Genomic DNA, 16,644 nt, shown 5'->3' with positions numbered 1-16,644 from the left:
AATAATTTGTATGTAGTATAAAAAAATACTGCATGTTGATAAATAAATATAAAGGCGAATTTAAACAATTTAAATGCACGGATTTAGTCTCAATTTTCAGTTAATTTAAAGGTTTACCAAATATGAAATATTATTTTTCTTTACATACATACTTTATTTGGAAGTGAAGAAACAGTACAACAGAAAATATACCTTATCAACAATGAAATATTAATGAATATATAAAAAATACTGAATATTGACAAATAAATATTATATAAAGGCGACTCTAAGAAGTTCAACATTTCTAGATGACTTTAAGCACAAAAAAAAAGCGTGAATCAGAACGTGTTTTAGGTACAATTAAGGTTGATATCAGAGCAAACTATATGATGCAGATAAGTGAGTTGGGGGGGGAGAAACTCGAAGAGCAGCCAAAATACATGACAGAGCAATGAAAATCATGTGTTGATTCGCCTCTAGAGGCGCATTCCATGGCCATGGTGGCAGCTACAACACAGTCTCATTTTCCACCATATACATACAGATGTGTGTGTGTGGGTGTGTGGGTGTGTGTGTGTCTGCTCCACATGGGAGCATGTCCAGGACCTCGTTCACATCCACGTTGAGAGCGGAGTGCAAACTGCATGTTGAAATAATTATGCGTGTGCATTCCGTGGCCACGCCGAAATGAGCTGCGATTTATGAATGCCATGCTGCAGCCGTAGATGCCAAGCAACAACAACAACAACAACAACAAGGACGAAGTCCTGGCCACATGCCCATGCCAGGCAGGAGCCAAAATGCGATGGCGTCGACTGCGTGTACGACAAGCGCAGATATTATAATTATTAATAAATGCAAAAGCAGCGCCAACGGCAGCTGAATGCGAGGGTGGCAGACAGGCAGAGACAGAGAGAGAGAAAGAGAGAGGAGGGAACAAGGAGATGAACAACTATTTACGGCATGTCCTGTTTGCAAGAGGCGGCAACAGAGAGAGAGAGAGAGAGAGTGCGAAACTGGAATTAATATGTGGCACCCGGGCGAAACGACCAACAAAGCGCTGCTGCTGACATGACCACGAAATGGGCGCTGGATGCTGTTGCAAGTTTCTGGGTGGCATTGAGGTAAGCGCAGAGAGAGAGAGAGAGAGAGAGAGAGGGAGAGAGAGGAGGCTGCAGTGGAGGCAATTTAAAATTTATGCCACGAAATTGATTTTATTAACAAACAAAAAAATTGGCTTCTCATTGGCGACGCGACGCGACGGCTGCATTAACGTGTCGGCTTAATTAAGATGCGAAAATGCAACTGTGAAAAACGAGCAGAAAGGATATCCACACACACACACACACATACACATACACAGACAGCACAAGGTCACGACAGTGTGTTGCCATTAATCAGACGGCAATGAGAAGATTGGGCAACTTTTGCAACCTCCTCGCTTCTCTGTTTTGGTCAGACTTAGTTAAAGCAAACATTGTCGCTTCCCTTTTTTGGGGACGCAGACACAGATTGAGTTGCATTTACGGTTGCCATTTTGGTCCTGGAGGTGCCACTCTCTCTCTCTCTCTCTCTCCCTCTCTCTCTCTCAGCACTGTTTGCTGCACTTTTCGACTGTTGTGCTGCAAAACTGCAGTTTTGCGGGCTTGCACTTGTGGCCAAATGTTGGGCAGGCGGCTTTGTTCAGTTTAGACATGGCCACGACATGTTGATTGAGTCGACTTGACCCCTTGTTCCACTTGCCACTTGCCACATGCCGCCTGCTGCTTGCCACTTGCCACTTGCCGACTTGCCACTTGCTAGTCGCCTATCTATCACTCGCTGCACCAGCAAACTGAAGGACAAACCTTCTGGTGTGGCACAAAGCGGGAGACTGTTTGCCAACTCAATTTAATGGCAACTACTTACACACATCTCCCTCAGTGTGTGTGTGTGTGTGTGTGTGTGTGCATTCGGTGCCTCTGCCTTAGCAAAGAAAGTGTTAATAAATTAAACGCACTCCTTGCCTCAATGAGTCTATTTTGTAGCAAAGCAGTTTGCAACTTTACTCAATTTCATCTCAATCAGAAGGAATCACATTTGTATACGCGTTAGCTGCTTTGCTTATGGTATATTTTGAATGTAGTACCAAATCAATATACCGAATATAGCATTTAGTATGTTTTAGTATTTTTGTGGTTTATAATTCGGTATATTTCACGAATAATATTTAATATTTGAATGTAGTACTTTTTTAAAATACTAAATATAGTTTTCGGTGTATTTCAGTATTTTTTCGGTTTTTATTTTGGTATATATTTACGAATAATATATTAATAATATAATATTTGAATGTAGTACTTCTTTAAAATACTAAATATAGTTTTTGGTATATTTCAGTATTTTTCGGTTTTTATTTTGGTATATATTTACGAATAATATATTAATAATATAATATTTTGAATGTATTACTTTATCAATATACCAAATATAGCATTTGGTATATTTTAGTATTTTTTGCGATTTCTAATTTGGTTTATTTGACGAATAATATTTAATATTTGAATGTAGTACTTTATCAATATACCAAGTATAGCGTTTGGAATGTTTTGGTATTTTTTCTGATTTTATTTTAGTTATATTTACGAATAATATATTAATAATATAATATTTTAAATTCAATTTACCAAATATAGCCTTTGGTATGTTTTAGTATTAATGTGGTATATTCATTTGGTATATTTAAACAATAATACCGCACTCTTCTGCTCCTATTCAAAATGGTTAGCTTGTATCCAATAGTTAAGCACACTCAACTGTAGTTTTCTTAATTGTTATGCAATAAATTGATGTTGCTAAGGAAATAGTCGGATGTCAAATCTTCATTCCAATATTTGCAATTCTTTTTATACCAAGAAAGCAAAAGGTTTACAATATAATTTCGAAGTTTTGACCATATTGCTGATTCAACAATTTTTTGAAATTGAAACATAAATCCATTCTTCAAGTTATATTAATTATTTAAAAGATTCTTTAGATTCCCCGAATCTTCAACATTTCAAGAAGTATAAATATATTTTTGTGCCTACCTAAAGAAAATCAGAAACGTATTGGTTTACCATTGAAACATTTTAAAGATATCCTAAAAACGATGTCATATTATAAAATAAAAACAACTTTTAAATTAAATACTACTTCACCACAAAACAAAATGTATTTCTTTATTTTTAAAATATTTTTGAACTGAGAATTCGAACTATTATATTTATATTATAGACCCCCAAAATATTAAATATTACAACAAAGGAACAAATGAGTTGTAAACAGTTTCAGAGTTTGCAGTTGAACCCAACCCATTTCCAATCTTGATAATCATTAACACTTTTCCACTTGCCATTGTTTTGGCCTCAGTTTCCCATATTATTTCCCGATTAACCTGAAAGCGGATCGCATCGGATCGCTTTGGGGGCCCTAACTGCTGCTGTGGTCCAATTTGGTCAAGACACAGCGGCTAAATACACATAAAAAAAAAAAAAACAGACGAAACAATTTGTACAAATTTGTTAAGGCTCATAAAAATGTTGAGCGTCTTCGGCGTCGTTGAGCAACACATGGCGTTGGAGTAGCCAAGAAGCCCTGAGAACGAAATTAATTGACGAGAAGTGAGCAGTGAGAAGATGAAAGAAGAGAAAAATGGGGGGGGAAAAAATATGAAATGAAAATATGAAGGCGACAGCAGGTTGAGACTTCAATTTTGATCGGAGAGTTCGGAGCTAATTAAAATGTATATTTTCTATTGTTTGGAGGCGCAACGGAATTTTTTTTTTTTGGTTGGTAACTTATGCGACAGTTTTATTGGCCAAACTCAAAGGCGGCATCATCGGCTTTTGCGGCGGTTGCCTTTTCGGCATGTCGAGTCAGAGTCAGAGTCAGGGGCACAAAGGGGTTAATGTTAATTGCGCCTTTATGTTAAGCAGACGCGCAAGTTGATTTTTCCGCCGCAGCAGTCAAAACTGAAGAAATAAAAATTAAATAAAAAAACTAAAAGTGAACTGAACTGAAATCTTCAATGTTCAATGTTCCACTTTTTACAATTTCCGCGTAGATGGTTTCAATTCCGCGAAGTATTCTCCCGAAATTAGTATTGCTTAACCCATTCGTTGACCGAGTTGTAAAACCTAAAACAATTACAAAAAAAAACAACGAACTGCCAAAAAATAGAAAAGAATTGGAATACCAACAAAAAAAAAAACACAGGAAGAGCATAGAAAAATGTAATTCGTGCACTTTTTAACCCTTCGTCCTGGCAGCACATGATGTCCTTCGCACTGAGTGTTCCACATCTTTTAATTTATGTCGCTCCGAGGTTTATGGCTTTATTGTTTTACGAGCGCTTACAAAAAAAAGGGCACATTTTCATTTTTTAACCCCTTCAAGCGGTCGCATTCGCGTCCAGCAAAACAATTTGCAATTGTGCGGCAGTAACGGGTTAAGGCGAACCTCTCTCTCTCTCGCTCTCTCGCTCACTCTTTACCCGTTAATACTCGGAAATGCATTTTATGCCCTCAATGTCAATCCTTTCAGTTTTTTAATTTTTTAGTCTCGCACGTCGTTTGTTGTGTCTTTTTATTTTTTTGCTCAACTGTTCCTTGAACTGAAACGATTTAGATTTCTAGGTTTTCAGAGCAGAATCCTTTTTGCTAGTTAGTTCGTTATAGTTTCATTTGCAGTTCTTTAGCGTTTCTGATTTTTTTTTTCTATTTTTGTTATTTGTTTGTGGTGTTTCTCAGAAGAGCGAACATTTTGAAGTTCCATTTAAGGCTGTGTGTGGAAAACACTTTCGCTGCGTTTTGACTTTGCATTTGTTGGGCTTTGACTTTATGACCAAACCTGGCGGTAGCCTGGTAGTCCCACACTTGGTAGTTGGTAGTTGACACTTCGCACCCTGCAGTCAAGGACCAAATGTCATTTGCCTGCAGCTTCCCCTTTGGGAGCACAAATTTCGGGCAATTTGCCGGCGCGAAAGTCCCATTTGGGAGTCGAGTTACATCTGTAATTGCAATGCATTTTCCATCCATTTCTTATTTTTTACGATTTTCAATTTTCGACTGGACTGCTCTCATATACAATTTGCTTTTATCAGCCGTCAAGGCGTATCGTATAGAAATAAAAAAAAAAGGAAAACAGTGTAATTGGTATCAGTAACTGGCTTGGACTCGGTCTCTTTGGTCTTCTCCGACCTCCGTTCCGTTTTTCTCGTTCCTTGTTCCTTTTTTGGAAAATTGCTCAACTTAGGCGCGCATCATTTAACTTTGAGCAACGAGCAGAGTGGATTACACACATGACAGAGCATCTCCAATAATAAACACACATCTATGATATGTATGCACACAGTAGCAAGGAGGACGGAGACGGAGGAAGAAAACGTAATCGAAACCCGTCAAAATGGCAAGCACAACAATAGAAATACACCGGACCCAAGACACTATACCTCACAAAAAAGCAGACCCGAACTCCTGAGCGGTACCGGACCAAGATCAACCCAAGAAGTAACAGAAGTAAAACATCGTCGTAAGGTCGTTACGTCGCCTCAAACATTGATCCTAAGCACATTATGAAATGCATTCGCATTTTGATTGCAATCGATGCACACGAGATCAGCTGCCTGGATGAGTTTTTAGGGTAGTTAGGTAGCAAATTTTTTGCCCATGTGTGTGTGTTTGCCTTTGCTTGGGCCATGGCTAATGCGAGCTGACAGATTATTATTAGCGTAACATTAACGTCAAATTACGTATCTATTTTGCGCACTTTATCTCAACATATCCAACGACCCGAAATCTCAATCTTCTGCTCGATCTCAATCTAAATCATAGCAAACATACACACACACACACACACTCTCATCATGTGTGTTCCATTGTTGTCGTAATGAATTTTACTGAGATTACTAAACTGGACCTTCATATGTGCAACAATGCAAAGTCCGACGAGTTGCACAGGTATTTAGAACACAACACAACACAAATTATTGTAATATCAAAGGCAAACGAGCGGTAGTTAAATATGATAAGCACATGTGTAAGTCGTCATTGTTATTGTGAGAATATTACAAACAAATGAGAGCATCAACAACTAATCCGTTTGTTTCTCAACAGCCAAGGAACAGAACATTAATTTTTTCTTCAAATCATATATTTACAGAAATGCTTTAAGTGTCTCACAAACATCAAGAGATGCGCCTTATTTACATAGTTATTTAAAGATATGGGAAATACAACATTCAATCCTGCGAAATTGATGTATAGTATTATTGTTTTTGAGATTATATGAAGTTTTTAATAATGACAATTTTATAATAAACATTAATAATTAGATCTTCTCTTTACTTATTATTGTAAGGAATTAAAGTAAAACGTATTCAACATTTATTTTGATTAGAAAATTAAATTGTTTAAGTTTGTTTGTGTTTTATGCCTTCTTTATGTATACATCTATTTAAAGAGTTGCAAAAGAAATTAGTTGTATTAAATTTAATTCTGAGACATATATTATTGTCATTGAGGTTATAACAAGTTTTTAATCATAATAATTTTATAATAAACATAAAACATACACCCTTCTCTTGAATCATTAGTAGTAAAGCTAAAGTCATTCAACATTAATTTAGATTAAAAATAAACTAATATTAAGAATTCCATCAATTTTATAAACCAAAATAAATATTTATATTTATATTTATATTAAAGGATTTTATGAATTTATAGCACTAACTCTGATCACACTTAATTGTTTTGTTTTTTAATTTGAGACTACAATTTATATATCTATAAATTTAGATCACTATACTCTGGTCACACTTAATTGTTTTGAATTTTAACTTGAGACTACAATTTGATTATATATTTTTAACAGATTTAATGAATTTATAGCAATATACTCACACTTAATTGTTTTGAATTTAAATTTGAGACAACAATTTTGTTATATGTATATTTTTAAAGGATTCTAAGAATTTATAGCACTAGTCTGGTCACACTTAATCATTTTGTATTACGCCTTCTTATTCTTATTTGTATTGTGAACAATCGTTAGCTGCTAATGCACGCTGATCCAAAAAGCCCACAAATTAATGTAACTATGTATGTATTTACTACCCCCCGAGTAGATGCAACGCCATAAGCGCTATCACCATTATGGAGAAAACTGAAAAAGCACTTTGGAGGCGTTAGAGCGCTTAAGTGTGTTGCCACCTGACGCAACTCCCACAAGCGGGCAGAGCGCAAAACCAAAATGTCAACAACACACACACACACACACACACACACACACAAAAAACTACGAAGCAAACTGAGCGTGTGGGAGCAATTTAACAGTTGTATTTGGTATTTGTTTTGGGATGCGTGCGTTAAATTGGGGGCTGTGACTGTGGTTTGGGTGGATGGAATCGGATTCGGAATCGGAATCTCGCGTACAATGCGTGACAATAATTAAAAGATTTCTAGTGTCAACAGCATAAATGGAATCAAAACAAAGTCACAGCTAAAACTAAATGCCACCAACGTTCAACGTGACAAAATCCTGTGGGTTCAAGTCGCTGGTGGGGTGAAATTAAGAGGTTTGGATGTTACAGCTGGATAGAGAATGGGATCGAGAGCATGAAAAGCGCACGTTGTTTGTTTATTAAGACGGCTTTGATTTGTGCACCGACCAAACTACAGACGAAAGCGGGGGGTTTTGTTACACCCACCTCATTCTCATTCTCATCATCATCATCGTCATCATCATCATCATCACGACAAGTGCGCGTGTGTTTGTAAAGCCGTTGTGTGCATAAGCAACGCCGATTATTGACACATCACCGGCTACACTGCGCTCTCTACACGCAACGCGTGACGCAATGCGAAGCGCTTTCAAAGGTGGAAAGAGAGAGAGAGAGACAGAGAGGTCGGCGTGCTCTTGAGCTGAATGGCAAACACTTTGCGCGAACGAAGATAAATGCAAATCATCGAACTGCAGCTCAAGCTTAGGCGCATGTGTGTGGGTAAATACACACCCTTCAGTAGGTGTGGGGACTCTGCCCTCGCTGAAAAGTGCTGCAGTAATACTGCAGGTGACTGGTGACGAACCAGCCACCTGGTAGCTGATGCCGGAGTAGTTCCCTTTTCCTATAACATTCGCAACCTGGTAGCTGATGCCGGAGTAGTTCCCTTTTCCTATTACATTCGCAAGTAAGACACAAATCCAGTGATTTTTCTTAGTCGCCTTTTCGCTGGTGAGTGTTTACTTCAGCAGGTGACTGGTGACGAAACAGCCACCTGGTAGCTGATGCCGGAGTAGTTCACTTTTCCTATAACATTAGCAAGTAAAAATAGACAGTCTGAAGCATAAATCCAGTGATTTTTCCTAGCTTACTACATTCTTTAAGGTTATATATCCCATTTCCATTTCAATATTCAATACCGATTCCCGATACCCGATTGCGATTCGCAGAGCAAGCTTCCCACACTGTAGTCGCGTTTGCAACCCTTGCCTTTCCTTGCCTTGCTATGCGGTCGTGCATGAAATTTAATCAAAGCAAGGCGAATGCCATCGCTACCAACCCCTTCCTCCACCACCCCTTTGACCAAACCAAGCCAAGCCAAACCAAACCAAAACCCAAACCAAAGCACACCTCCACACCCTCAGTCCTCAGCCAGTCCATCACTGTGGCCAACAGATTTTGGTATCCCAAACTGAAGCAATCGGAAATGTTGCACATTTGTAACACTCACTAACTTGCCTCGGATGTTGCCTCTACCTAAGAAACAAAACGGTTTATTTCTTTTTTCTCACTCTTTTTCTTGTTCATGTGTAACGAATTTGGCACACCCTTTTTTATTGGTGGCCCTGTGACAATTATTGGCTGCAATTGGCTATACTACACACAAAACCGATATTGATTAGTTAACGCCGATATTGTTGGTATTAGATATGGTAATTTTTATAGTACTTATCAATGACAACCCTGAGAGATAACATAACCAATGTACTGTGTACAGTTGTAGAGCATTGGACCTAAAAAGAGGCAACAACAGCTGAACGTGAAAGTTTTACACACAAGTGCAAATTTCTGTCAATTGTTGTAAATGGAGTTTCCTTTTTCCTGCTCTCAACAAAGCGTCTGCTTCGTCTCTGCAGCAATTTATTCAACAATTGATAAGCTATTTGTTCAATTGGCTTGAGCTTCAACAGCTTTGTGTTGAACGTCACACACAACCAAAAAAAAAAGAATAAATAAAGAATTTAATTTGAATTGAAGCGCGGGCTTTCAACGTTGCATGGGACAGACGAGTGCGTAGCCCTGGTCAGCAAAGTTGTGCTCGCTTAGAGTTGCTCGCCGCCCTGGTTAAGGTTGATTATTAAAGAGGAATTTGCTAAAGTAGAAACGAAAACAAAACGCGAACGCAAACGCGAACGCAAGTAATAAGAACATCAGGCGACCCACAGCGAACATGAGTTTATTTTTAAAACCAGACGTGGCTCTCGCACACTGGCTCGCTATCGCTCTCCATCTCGCACTCTCTCTCTCTCTCTCTCTTTCGCTCATTCAATCTCTTTGTCTTTGTGCACAGTTGAAAGTTTTGATATTGCGACCAGTGTTGCGAAGAAAAAAAGCTGTTTTTAACGGAAAGGTGATATAAAAAAATATCTTATAACAAAAACGTTAAAAGAAGTAAGTTAAAGCATATACAACACAATATGAACTAAATCGGTCTTATATCATTGCAACAACAATCAAAATTATGTTTTTGCGGTTTACACGATTTTTTCGAATTGATCATTTCACAGGTGACAATACGAAAATCGACACCTCTTATGAAAATACTCAATGAAAAACTATGTTTGGAAAAATCTTGTATCCGGCTTTCTGCGGTTTACAAACATTTCGCACATCGATCATAAAACACGCTAGATTTGACGGGAAAAAAGCGGCATCAGCAACACTGATTGCGACACCTACATACTTCATTCTCTTTCTTTCTGTTCATTACTCACTCTTTGTGCTTGCGAGCGTAGTTTGTTTTCGTCAACAGCTTTGTCACGTGGAGTCGCTATCGCTGTTTCGCTTTTAATATTCACTTTTATTTGTGGTCGGCACTTATGCTGAGACTACCTCTGACCGTGGGGCAAGCACTATGAAAATCATGAATTACAAAATAATTTTTTTCCAATAATATAATGCGCATATGCAATAAACTGTGCACCAAATGTAGTGTGCTAGTTTTTGCTTTGCACTACTTATTTGATGGTCAAGCATGACTTAATCGTGTTGTACCCAGTGTGCTTGCGCACATGTGCTGAGTTTAGCAAAAAGCTTTTGCTTGCCTGTGCGCTCGCTCTTTCTCTCAATTCTGATTTTACTCTTGTGTTGCGTTGCTTTGACATGACTGCGTTTTGAGAGCGTAAGTAGATCTCAGTGCTGGCGACAGCGACGTCGGCGTCAGCGTCGTTGCCCGAGAGCCCCCCCATGGCACCTTGCCGTACAAAAGCGTGAATACTTTGCGGTTAATCATGATGACGGGGGCGTTTGCGACGCCAGTTGCGGTTGTTGTGGCCTGTCAATCGTTAGCTTTGCTTTGTATTCTGCTTTTGTTGATAATCGCAAGCTGCGGCGACTTCGACGTCGACGCCAACGTTTAAGTTAGTGTTGTTGTTTTTTGTATTTTTCGCTTTCTGTGTTGTGTGTTGTTTGGGGCCCGTGGCGGCGTCGACGTCACGTCAGTTCATTGCGTCGGCTTGTAGAGCTTGCTAGCGCGTTTTTTGTTGTTTTTCGTTCCTTATTTTTTTTTTGTTTCTCGATTCTTTTTGCAAATGCGCGAGTGCGAGTCTGCGTATGTGTGAGTGAGTGCCTCTCTATACGTGCATGTGTGTGTGTGTGTTTGATACTCTTCTGTTGCCGCTGTTGCTGCTGCTACTGCTTCTTCTTCATCATCTGCTTCTTGCCGTTCTTGTTGTTGACGTTGTCGTCGCATTGTTTTTATTATTATCGTCGTTGCCGTCGTGGCCGCCGCGCAGACCACAAAAAAAAAAACGAAAAAGAAAACAGAACTTGATTGTGATATAATTTGTTAAGTATTTATTTGTATAATTTGTTTTATATTTTTTTTATTGTGTATTTTGGGCGCACACGAAGCGTGCCACGACGGAACACGCGCTGTGGCCGCCGCATTGCAAACGCGTTGCAACGAAGCGCAACAACAAAACAAACAGCTGAAAAGCTCACCGACGACGAGGCTCCACATCCATCGCCATCGCTCTCTCTCGCTCTTCGTCTCCGTCTCTCTGTGGTCTGGCCACACTGTGCGTCTGACTGACTGACTGTAAGTGTTCTGCGGCCGTCGTCGTCGTTGGTCTGTTGTCAAGCTGTCTCGCTCACTCACCATGGTGTACTCAACAAACATACTGCTGGCCATTGTCACCATACTGACCGCTGTGTTCATCTGGTCGCGTCGCACCTACGTCTATTGGCAGCGACGTCGCGTCAAGTTCGTGCAGCCCACACACATTTTGGGCAACCTGAAGAAGGTGCTCAAGCTGGAGGAATCGTTTGCACTGCAACTGCGTCGCTTCTATTTCGATGATCGCTTCCGCAACGAACCCGTTGTCGGCATCTATCTCTTCCATCAGCCGGCTCTGCTCATACGCGATCTCCAGCTGGTTCGCACCGTACTCGTTGAGGATTTCGTCAGCTTCTCGAATCGCTTTGCCAAATGCGATATGCGTCACGATAAGATGGGCTCGCTGAATTTATTCTTTGCCCGCCAGCCGGAATGGCGTGAGATTCGCACACGTCTATCGCCGGTCTTTACCGGGGCCAAGATCAAGCAAATGTTCTCCCTCATGGAAGAGGTAAGTTGAATCAATCACACGAGCAACAACTTCACAACTCTTTTGAGTCAGTCTTCTGACTGTGACAACGCCCCATATAAGGAATTATTTGCACATGTCTTCACATTCTGTCCCCTCTCAACTGAGTTACGGTAGACGCTTACGATATACGATCGAGTGTGCACGCTGAACAGTGGGTCACAGCTTATTTGTGCGTGGCTTTAAAGCCCACAAATTTATTATAAGCGCTTGGTAGCAATTTAAATGTAGTTCTTTTTAGTATTCTATTTAAATTTTTGAGGCGTTATTTTTTTTATTCACAACCTTAAAATGACAAGCAAATTATCGCAATTAGCAAATTAGACAAAATTGAAATATATATAAATTAAAGCTCCTATTTCATTTTAAATGACATTTTTTGCATAGCTTATTCAAATATATATATATTTTTGTAATCAGATCTAGTCAGAGTTTAAACGAGTACGATAGTGAAAGTAAAAATAATACAGTAAAAAGTTGTTTTTTATTCAAAAACAATAAAAAAAATAAATTGTTTTTGATTATTTTGATAAAATGGAAAAATAACTCTCATAAATAAGAGTTTAGACATTGAAAAATTAAGTAATTTTTTTTAGTATTGATTACAAAATTTGAAATATAAAAATTGAAGATAAACAAAAAACAAATTATTTAAAAAATAAATAAAAATTATAATTATATTATTTTTATTTAAATATTTGAAAGATAACTTTTATTTTCAATTTTTATTTTTAAATTTCTTATTCAAATTCTATAATAAGTATTACAAAATTTCAAATTTGTAATATACAAAATGAAAACAAAGGTTAAACGTGATTTACGGTTTTCAAAATTTAATAATAATATAAATTAATGTTTGTTCCATTCAATTTAGTGAGATTTATAACGCAATTATTTAATTATTTTAATTTGCCATAAATAATTGCACACAAAAAAGAAGCAATTAAACTTCATATTAAAACAATCTTATCTTATCTTTGATGTGAAATTAAAAGCATATTTCATTCCATTCCCAATTTCCATATGCAAATAATGCTACCTAAAACGAAAAAGTTAGCTAGTTATTTTCACGTGTAACCACTACACAGCCGTATCTTAGTGCGTAGATAAGCTGTCGATTCTCGAGGCAAGACACCTTTGATATTTGAAGTTAAGGTAAAGTGAATTTAACGTACGATCAATGCGATGATGTCAGCAAAAACTTGAATAAACTTTGGCCAATCGATGATTGCATCTCTCACCGCCTTCAATCAATATTTTCATATTATTTTTGCATTTCCATAGAAATTTAAAGAGAGAGAGTGTGATCACAATATATTGATCGTAATACCCATATTTGATTACTTGTAGATTGGCTGCGATCTGGAATGGTATCTGAAGCGTTTGACACGAGATCTGCGACGTGGCGATGCCGCTCGCGGTGTGATCGTGAGCATTAAGGATGTTTGCGATCTGTATAACACGGATATGATTGCAAGCATTGCATTTGGATTACGATCATACAGTTTACGGAATACACAATCAGAAATCGGTTCACATTGTCAGGACATCTTTAAGCCGAATGTGCGGCGAATAATCGATTTTTTTGTGATATTCTTTTTGCCGAAACTGGTGCCGTTATTTCGCTCCAAGCTGTTCACGGAGCCGCATTCCGAATTTTTGCGTCGCGTCATTCAGCTGGTGATCGAGGAGCGGGAACGTGGCGGCATTTTGCGCAATGATCTCATTGAAATGCTGTTGACCCTTAAAAAGGAGGCCGATCTGCAGCAGGACAAATCGCACTTTACGCATCATCAAGACTTTTTGGCCGCCCAAGCGGCCAGCTTTGAGGTGGCAGGCATTGAGACCTGCTCCTCAACCATGTCCTTTGCCCTCTACGAGCTGGCAAAGCAACCCCTAATGCAGGAGCGCTTACGTCGCGAAATCCGTCACGCCTTTGCCATCGCCGCCGCCCATGGATCGCACGGTGCCGGTCCCGGTTTGAGCTATGAACTGATTGCCGGCATGAAGTATCTCGATATGGTCGTCGAGGAGACGTTGCGCATGTATCCGATTGTGCCGCTGCTGGAGCGCGAGTGCACACCGATCAACAAGAAGCGCTTCTATTCGTTGCGTCCCCATGCCGAGTGCTATGCACGCCGTGGCATGCCCGTCTTCATATCCAATCTGGCCATACATCATGACTCCAAGGTGAGCGACGAGTCAGGCAAATGTATATTAAATGTATATCTCATAAAAATAAGCTTTCTCATTATATTCTGCAGTACTGGCCGGAACCGGAACGCTTTGATCCGGAGCGTTTCAATGCGGAGAACAAATCAAATCAGACACCAATGTCGTATCTGCCATTTGGCGCTGGGCCGCATCATTGCATTGGACTGCAGATAGCGCTGTTGCAGATCAAGCTGGGACTCATCTACTTTCTGCGTCAGCATCGGGTCGAGTTCTGTGATCAGACCGTTGATCACATCAGTTTCGATGCCAAGTTTGCGCTGCTTGCCAGCGAGCATAGCATTTACCTCAAAGTTGTAGACTGTTTATAGCACAAGTTCACGAAGCATCCACTCATGACGAGCCCTCCACCACCCTCTATTCATATTCAGATACAGACTTATTCACACACACACACACTCGACACACACACGCATTCACATCACAGCATTTGGGCCGCATTGTACATAAATATTTGGTATGCCTCAAAATAAAAACGATACATTGATATATGTTTTTTCAAAAAAAACAGCGCTCTTTTATCGTCTTTCTCTAGCTGCCACACACACTAAAAATATTATTACTTACAAAATAATATATAGTATTTGCTCTCTCTCTCTCTCTCTTTTCTCTCTCCGTTCATGCCTTTGGCCTCGTCATCGTCCGATAGCTTATCAGTTGGTTGTGTGTGTGTGTGTGTTCTTTTTTTTTCTCTGTTTCACTTTTTGCCCTGGTGGCCTGATCGAGACTAGCAGCTCCCATTCCCCGAACTGCGCCCCTCAAATCTGCCACTCCCTTCCCTCCAACACACTTTCCAATATGTGTGTCATCGGTTTGCTGTGGCACTTGCAACAAGCCTCCCCCACATACACACACACACACGCAAACACACGCCCGCACATTGGGGCAAGACTTCTAAACATCTGCACACTTAGACAAAAAACAAATTAATTATGTTAGTATGACAAATCATGAATTTTTTTTATATTTTTGAAATTTATGCAATCAATTTTTTAAAATGACTAATTTAAGTACGTTTTTTCCAAAGATGAAGTTTATACAAATTAAGTTTTTTTTTTTGCTATTAATATTAAATATAATATGCTTTTCAAATTTAAACGGTGTTTTTTGAGGGAAGATTTCAGAAATTTGAAAATTTCAGTCGTGTCAGAGAATTAGAGAATTCGAAGAGACACATTCTTAAGTGTTGGATAAAAACATATTATAACTCTTATGGTAAGTTTAATATAATAATTATAATTTGGTATCAGTTATAAACTTGAAAGTCATTCAAAAAATAATTGTATATGGGAAAAACATACCAAATACAGTATATTTTACATTAATTAGTATATCGTTATACCAAATCTCATTATGATACGGTTGCTATCGTATACAAATTTTGGAAGTCATTCATGAAAAAAATGTTTATGGGAAAAACATACCATAAATATACTCTTTTACATTTATTAGTATATCATTATACCAAATATTCTTAGAATTCGGTTGCTATCAGATAAATACTTTAAAGACATTCCAAAATTTATTGTTGGTATGGAAAACATACCAAATGTGGTATATTCTGCTTTTATTGGTATATCGTTATACAAAATACCGAATTATAAGAAATAATTCTGTTGAACTCAGTTAAAAACTTGTGAAAGTCATTCAATAAATAATCATGTGTGGGCAAAACATACCAAATGCAGTATATTTTACATGCATTGGTATATTGCTATACCAAATCTGATAATAATACGGTTGCTTTCGTATTCAAATTTGGAAGTCATTCAAGAAATAATACCGAATGCAGTATATTTTACATTTGTTGGTATATCACTATACCAAATCAGCATTTTGATATATTGATTTTGTATATTTGCAGTATTTCGGTTTCATTGAACTCTCGACTGCTGCTCACTTGTTTTGTTTTTGTATTTTAAGTTTTGACAACTCATGATTACAAAGCAAAAGTACGCATAAAAGCAAATGCAACAAGAAAATCTATTCTCAAACACTTGACAGCTGAGCTGTGCTGATTAGCTTGGACTTTGGAATTAGAATAGTTAACAGCAGCGACTACTGACAAAATAACTAACTAAGGGCGTTATGCAAATGCTCACACCCCGCAAACACACACAAAAGGGGCAGAGACCGACACTGAGACACTGAGACACCGACACAACAAGACAACGGAGGGCAGAGATGGCGGCGGAAAACCAAAAAGGGTTTTTCTTTTGTGATTTCCATGGAAAAATGCGCTGATTTTACTGACCATTTAACACAATGCGGCGGCGGTGGCAGAATGTGAAGCCTCAACTCTTTGGCTGGCATCGGAACACGGAAAATCAAAAGACGAAGCGGGCCACCAAAAAAAACAACGACAACAACATACAAGTAAAAGAAAGAAAGAAACCTTTTTCTCGGGCTATTTTATTAGACCGCGAAAAATCAACAGTGGCCCAGGGTGGTCAGGAAAAAGCAGTTCGCTACGATGTTGCATTTGCTTTTGAAGGCATATAAAGGATATGCACGCGAGTGTGTGTGTGTGTGTGAGTGTGAGTG

At 38.6% G+C, this 16,644-nt stretch overlaps 1 protein-coding gene across 3 annotated transcripts; it reads left to right on the top strand.

Moving 5' to 3' along the window:
- Positions 1-10,519: 10,519 nt before the first annotated feature.
- On the top strand, positions 10,520-14,602 carry LOC132796148 (probable cytochrome P450 6v1). 3 transcript variants are annotated; one of them, XM_060807212.1, is made up of 4 exons: positions 10,520-10,641; positions 11,135-11,850; positions 13,219-14,058; positions 14,133-14,602. In XM_060807212.1, the coding sequence occupies exons 2-4, from the start codon at positions 11,383-11,385 to the stop codon at positions 14,409-14,411; spliced, it is 1,587 nt and encodes a 528-aa protein (XP_060663195.1). In that variant the 5' UTR covers positions 10,520-10,641; positions 11,135-11,382; the 3' UTR covers positions 14,412-14,602. The 3 variants fall into 3 exon arrangements, with proteins under 3 accessions (XP_060663195.1, XP_060663194.1, XP_060663193.1); XM_060807211.1 differs by lacking the exon at positions 10,520-10,641 and adding an exon at positions 10,712-10,842; XM_060807210.1 differs by lacking the exon at positions 10,520-10,641 and having other exon boundaries at positions 10,744-11,850.
- Positions 14,603-16,644: the final 2,042 nt, after the last annotated feature.

The sequence above is a fragment of the Drosophila nasuta genome, chromosome X (genome assembly GCF_023558535.2).
Source record: "Drosophila nasuta strain 15112-1781.00 chromosome X, ASM2355853v1, whole genome shotgun sequence".
Classification (NCBI taxonomy): Eukaryota; Metazoa; Arthropoda; class Insecta; order Diptera; family Drosophilidae; genus Drosophila; species Drosophila nasuta.
Note: the sequence above shows the minus strand (reverse complement) of the source record. Positions and strands in the feature narration are given on the sequence as shown.

Bases quoted from the DNA above. Each gene is read 5' to 3' on its own strand.
- LOC132796148 (XM_060807212.1), top strand. From the start codon at position 11,383: ATGGTGTACTCAACAAACATACTGCTGGCCATTGTCACCATACTGACC. The intron at 11,851-13,218 runs GTAAGTTGAATC...GATTACTTGTAG, and splicing joins TGTTCTCCCTCATGGAAGAG to ATTGGCTGCGATCTGGAATG. The intron at 14,059-14,132 runs GTGAGCGACGAG...TATATTCTGCAG, and splicing joins CCATACATCATGACTCCAAG to TACTGGCCGGAACCGGAACG.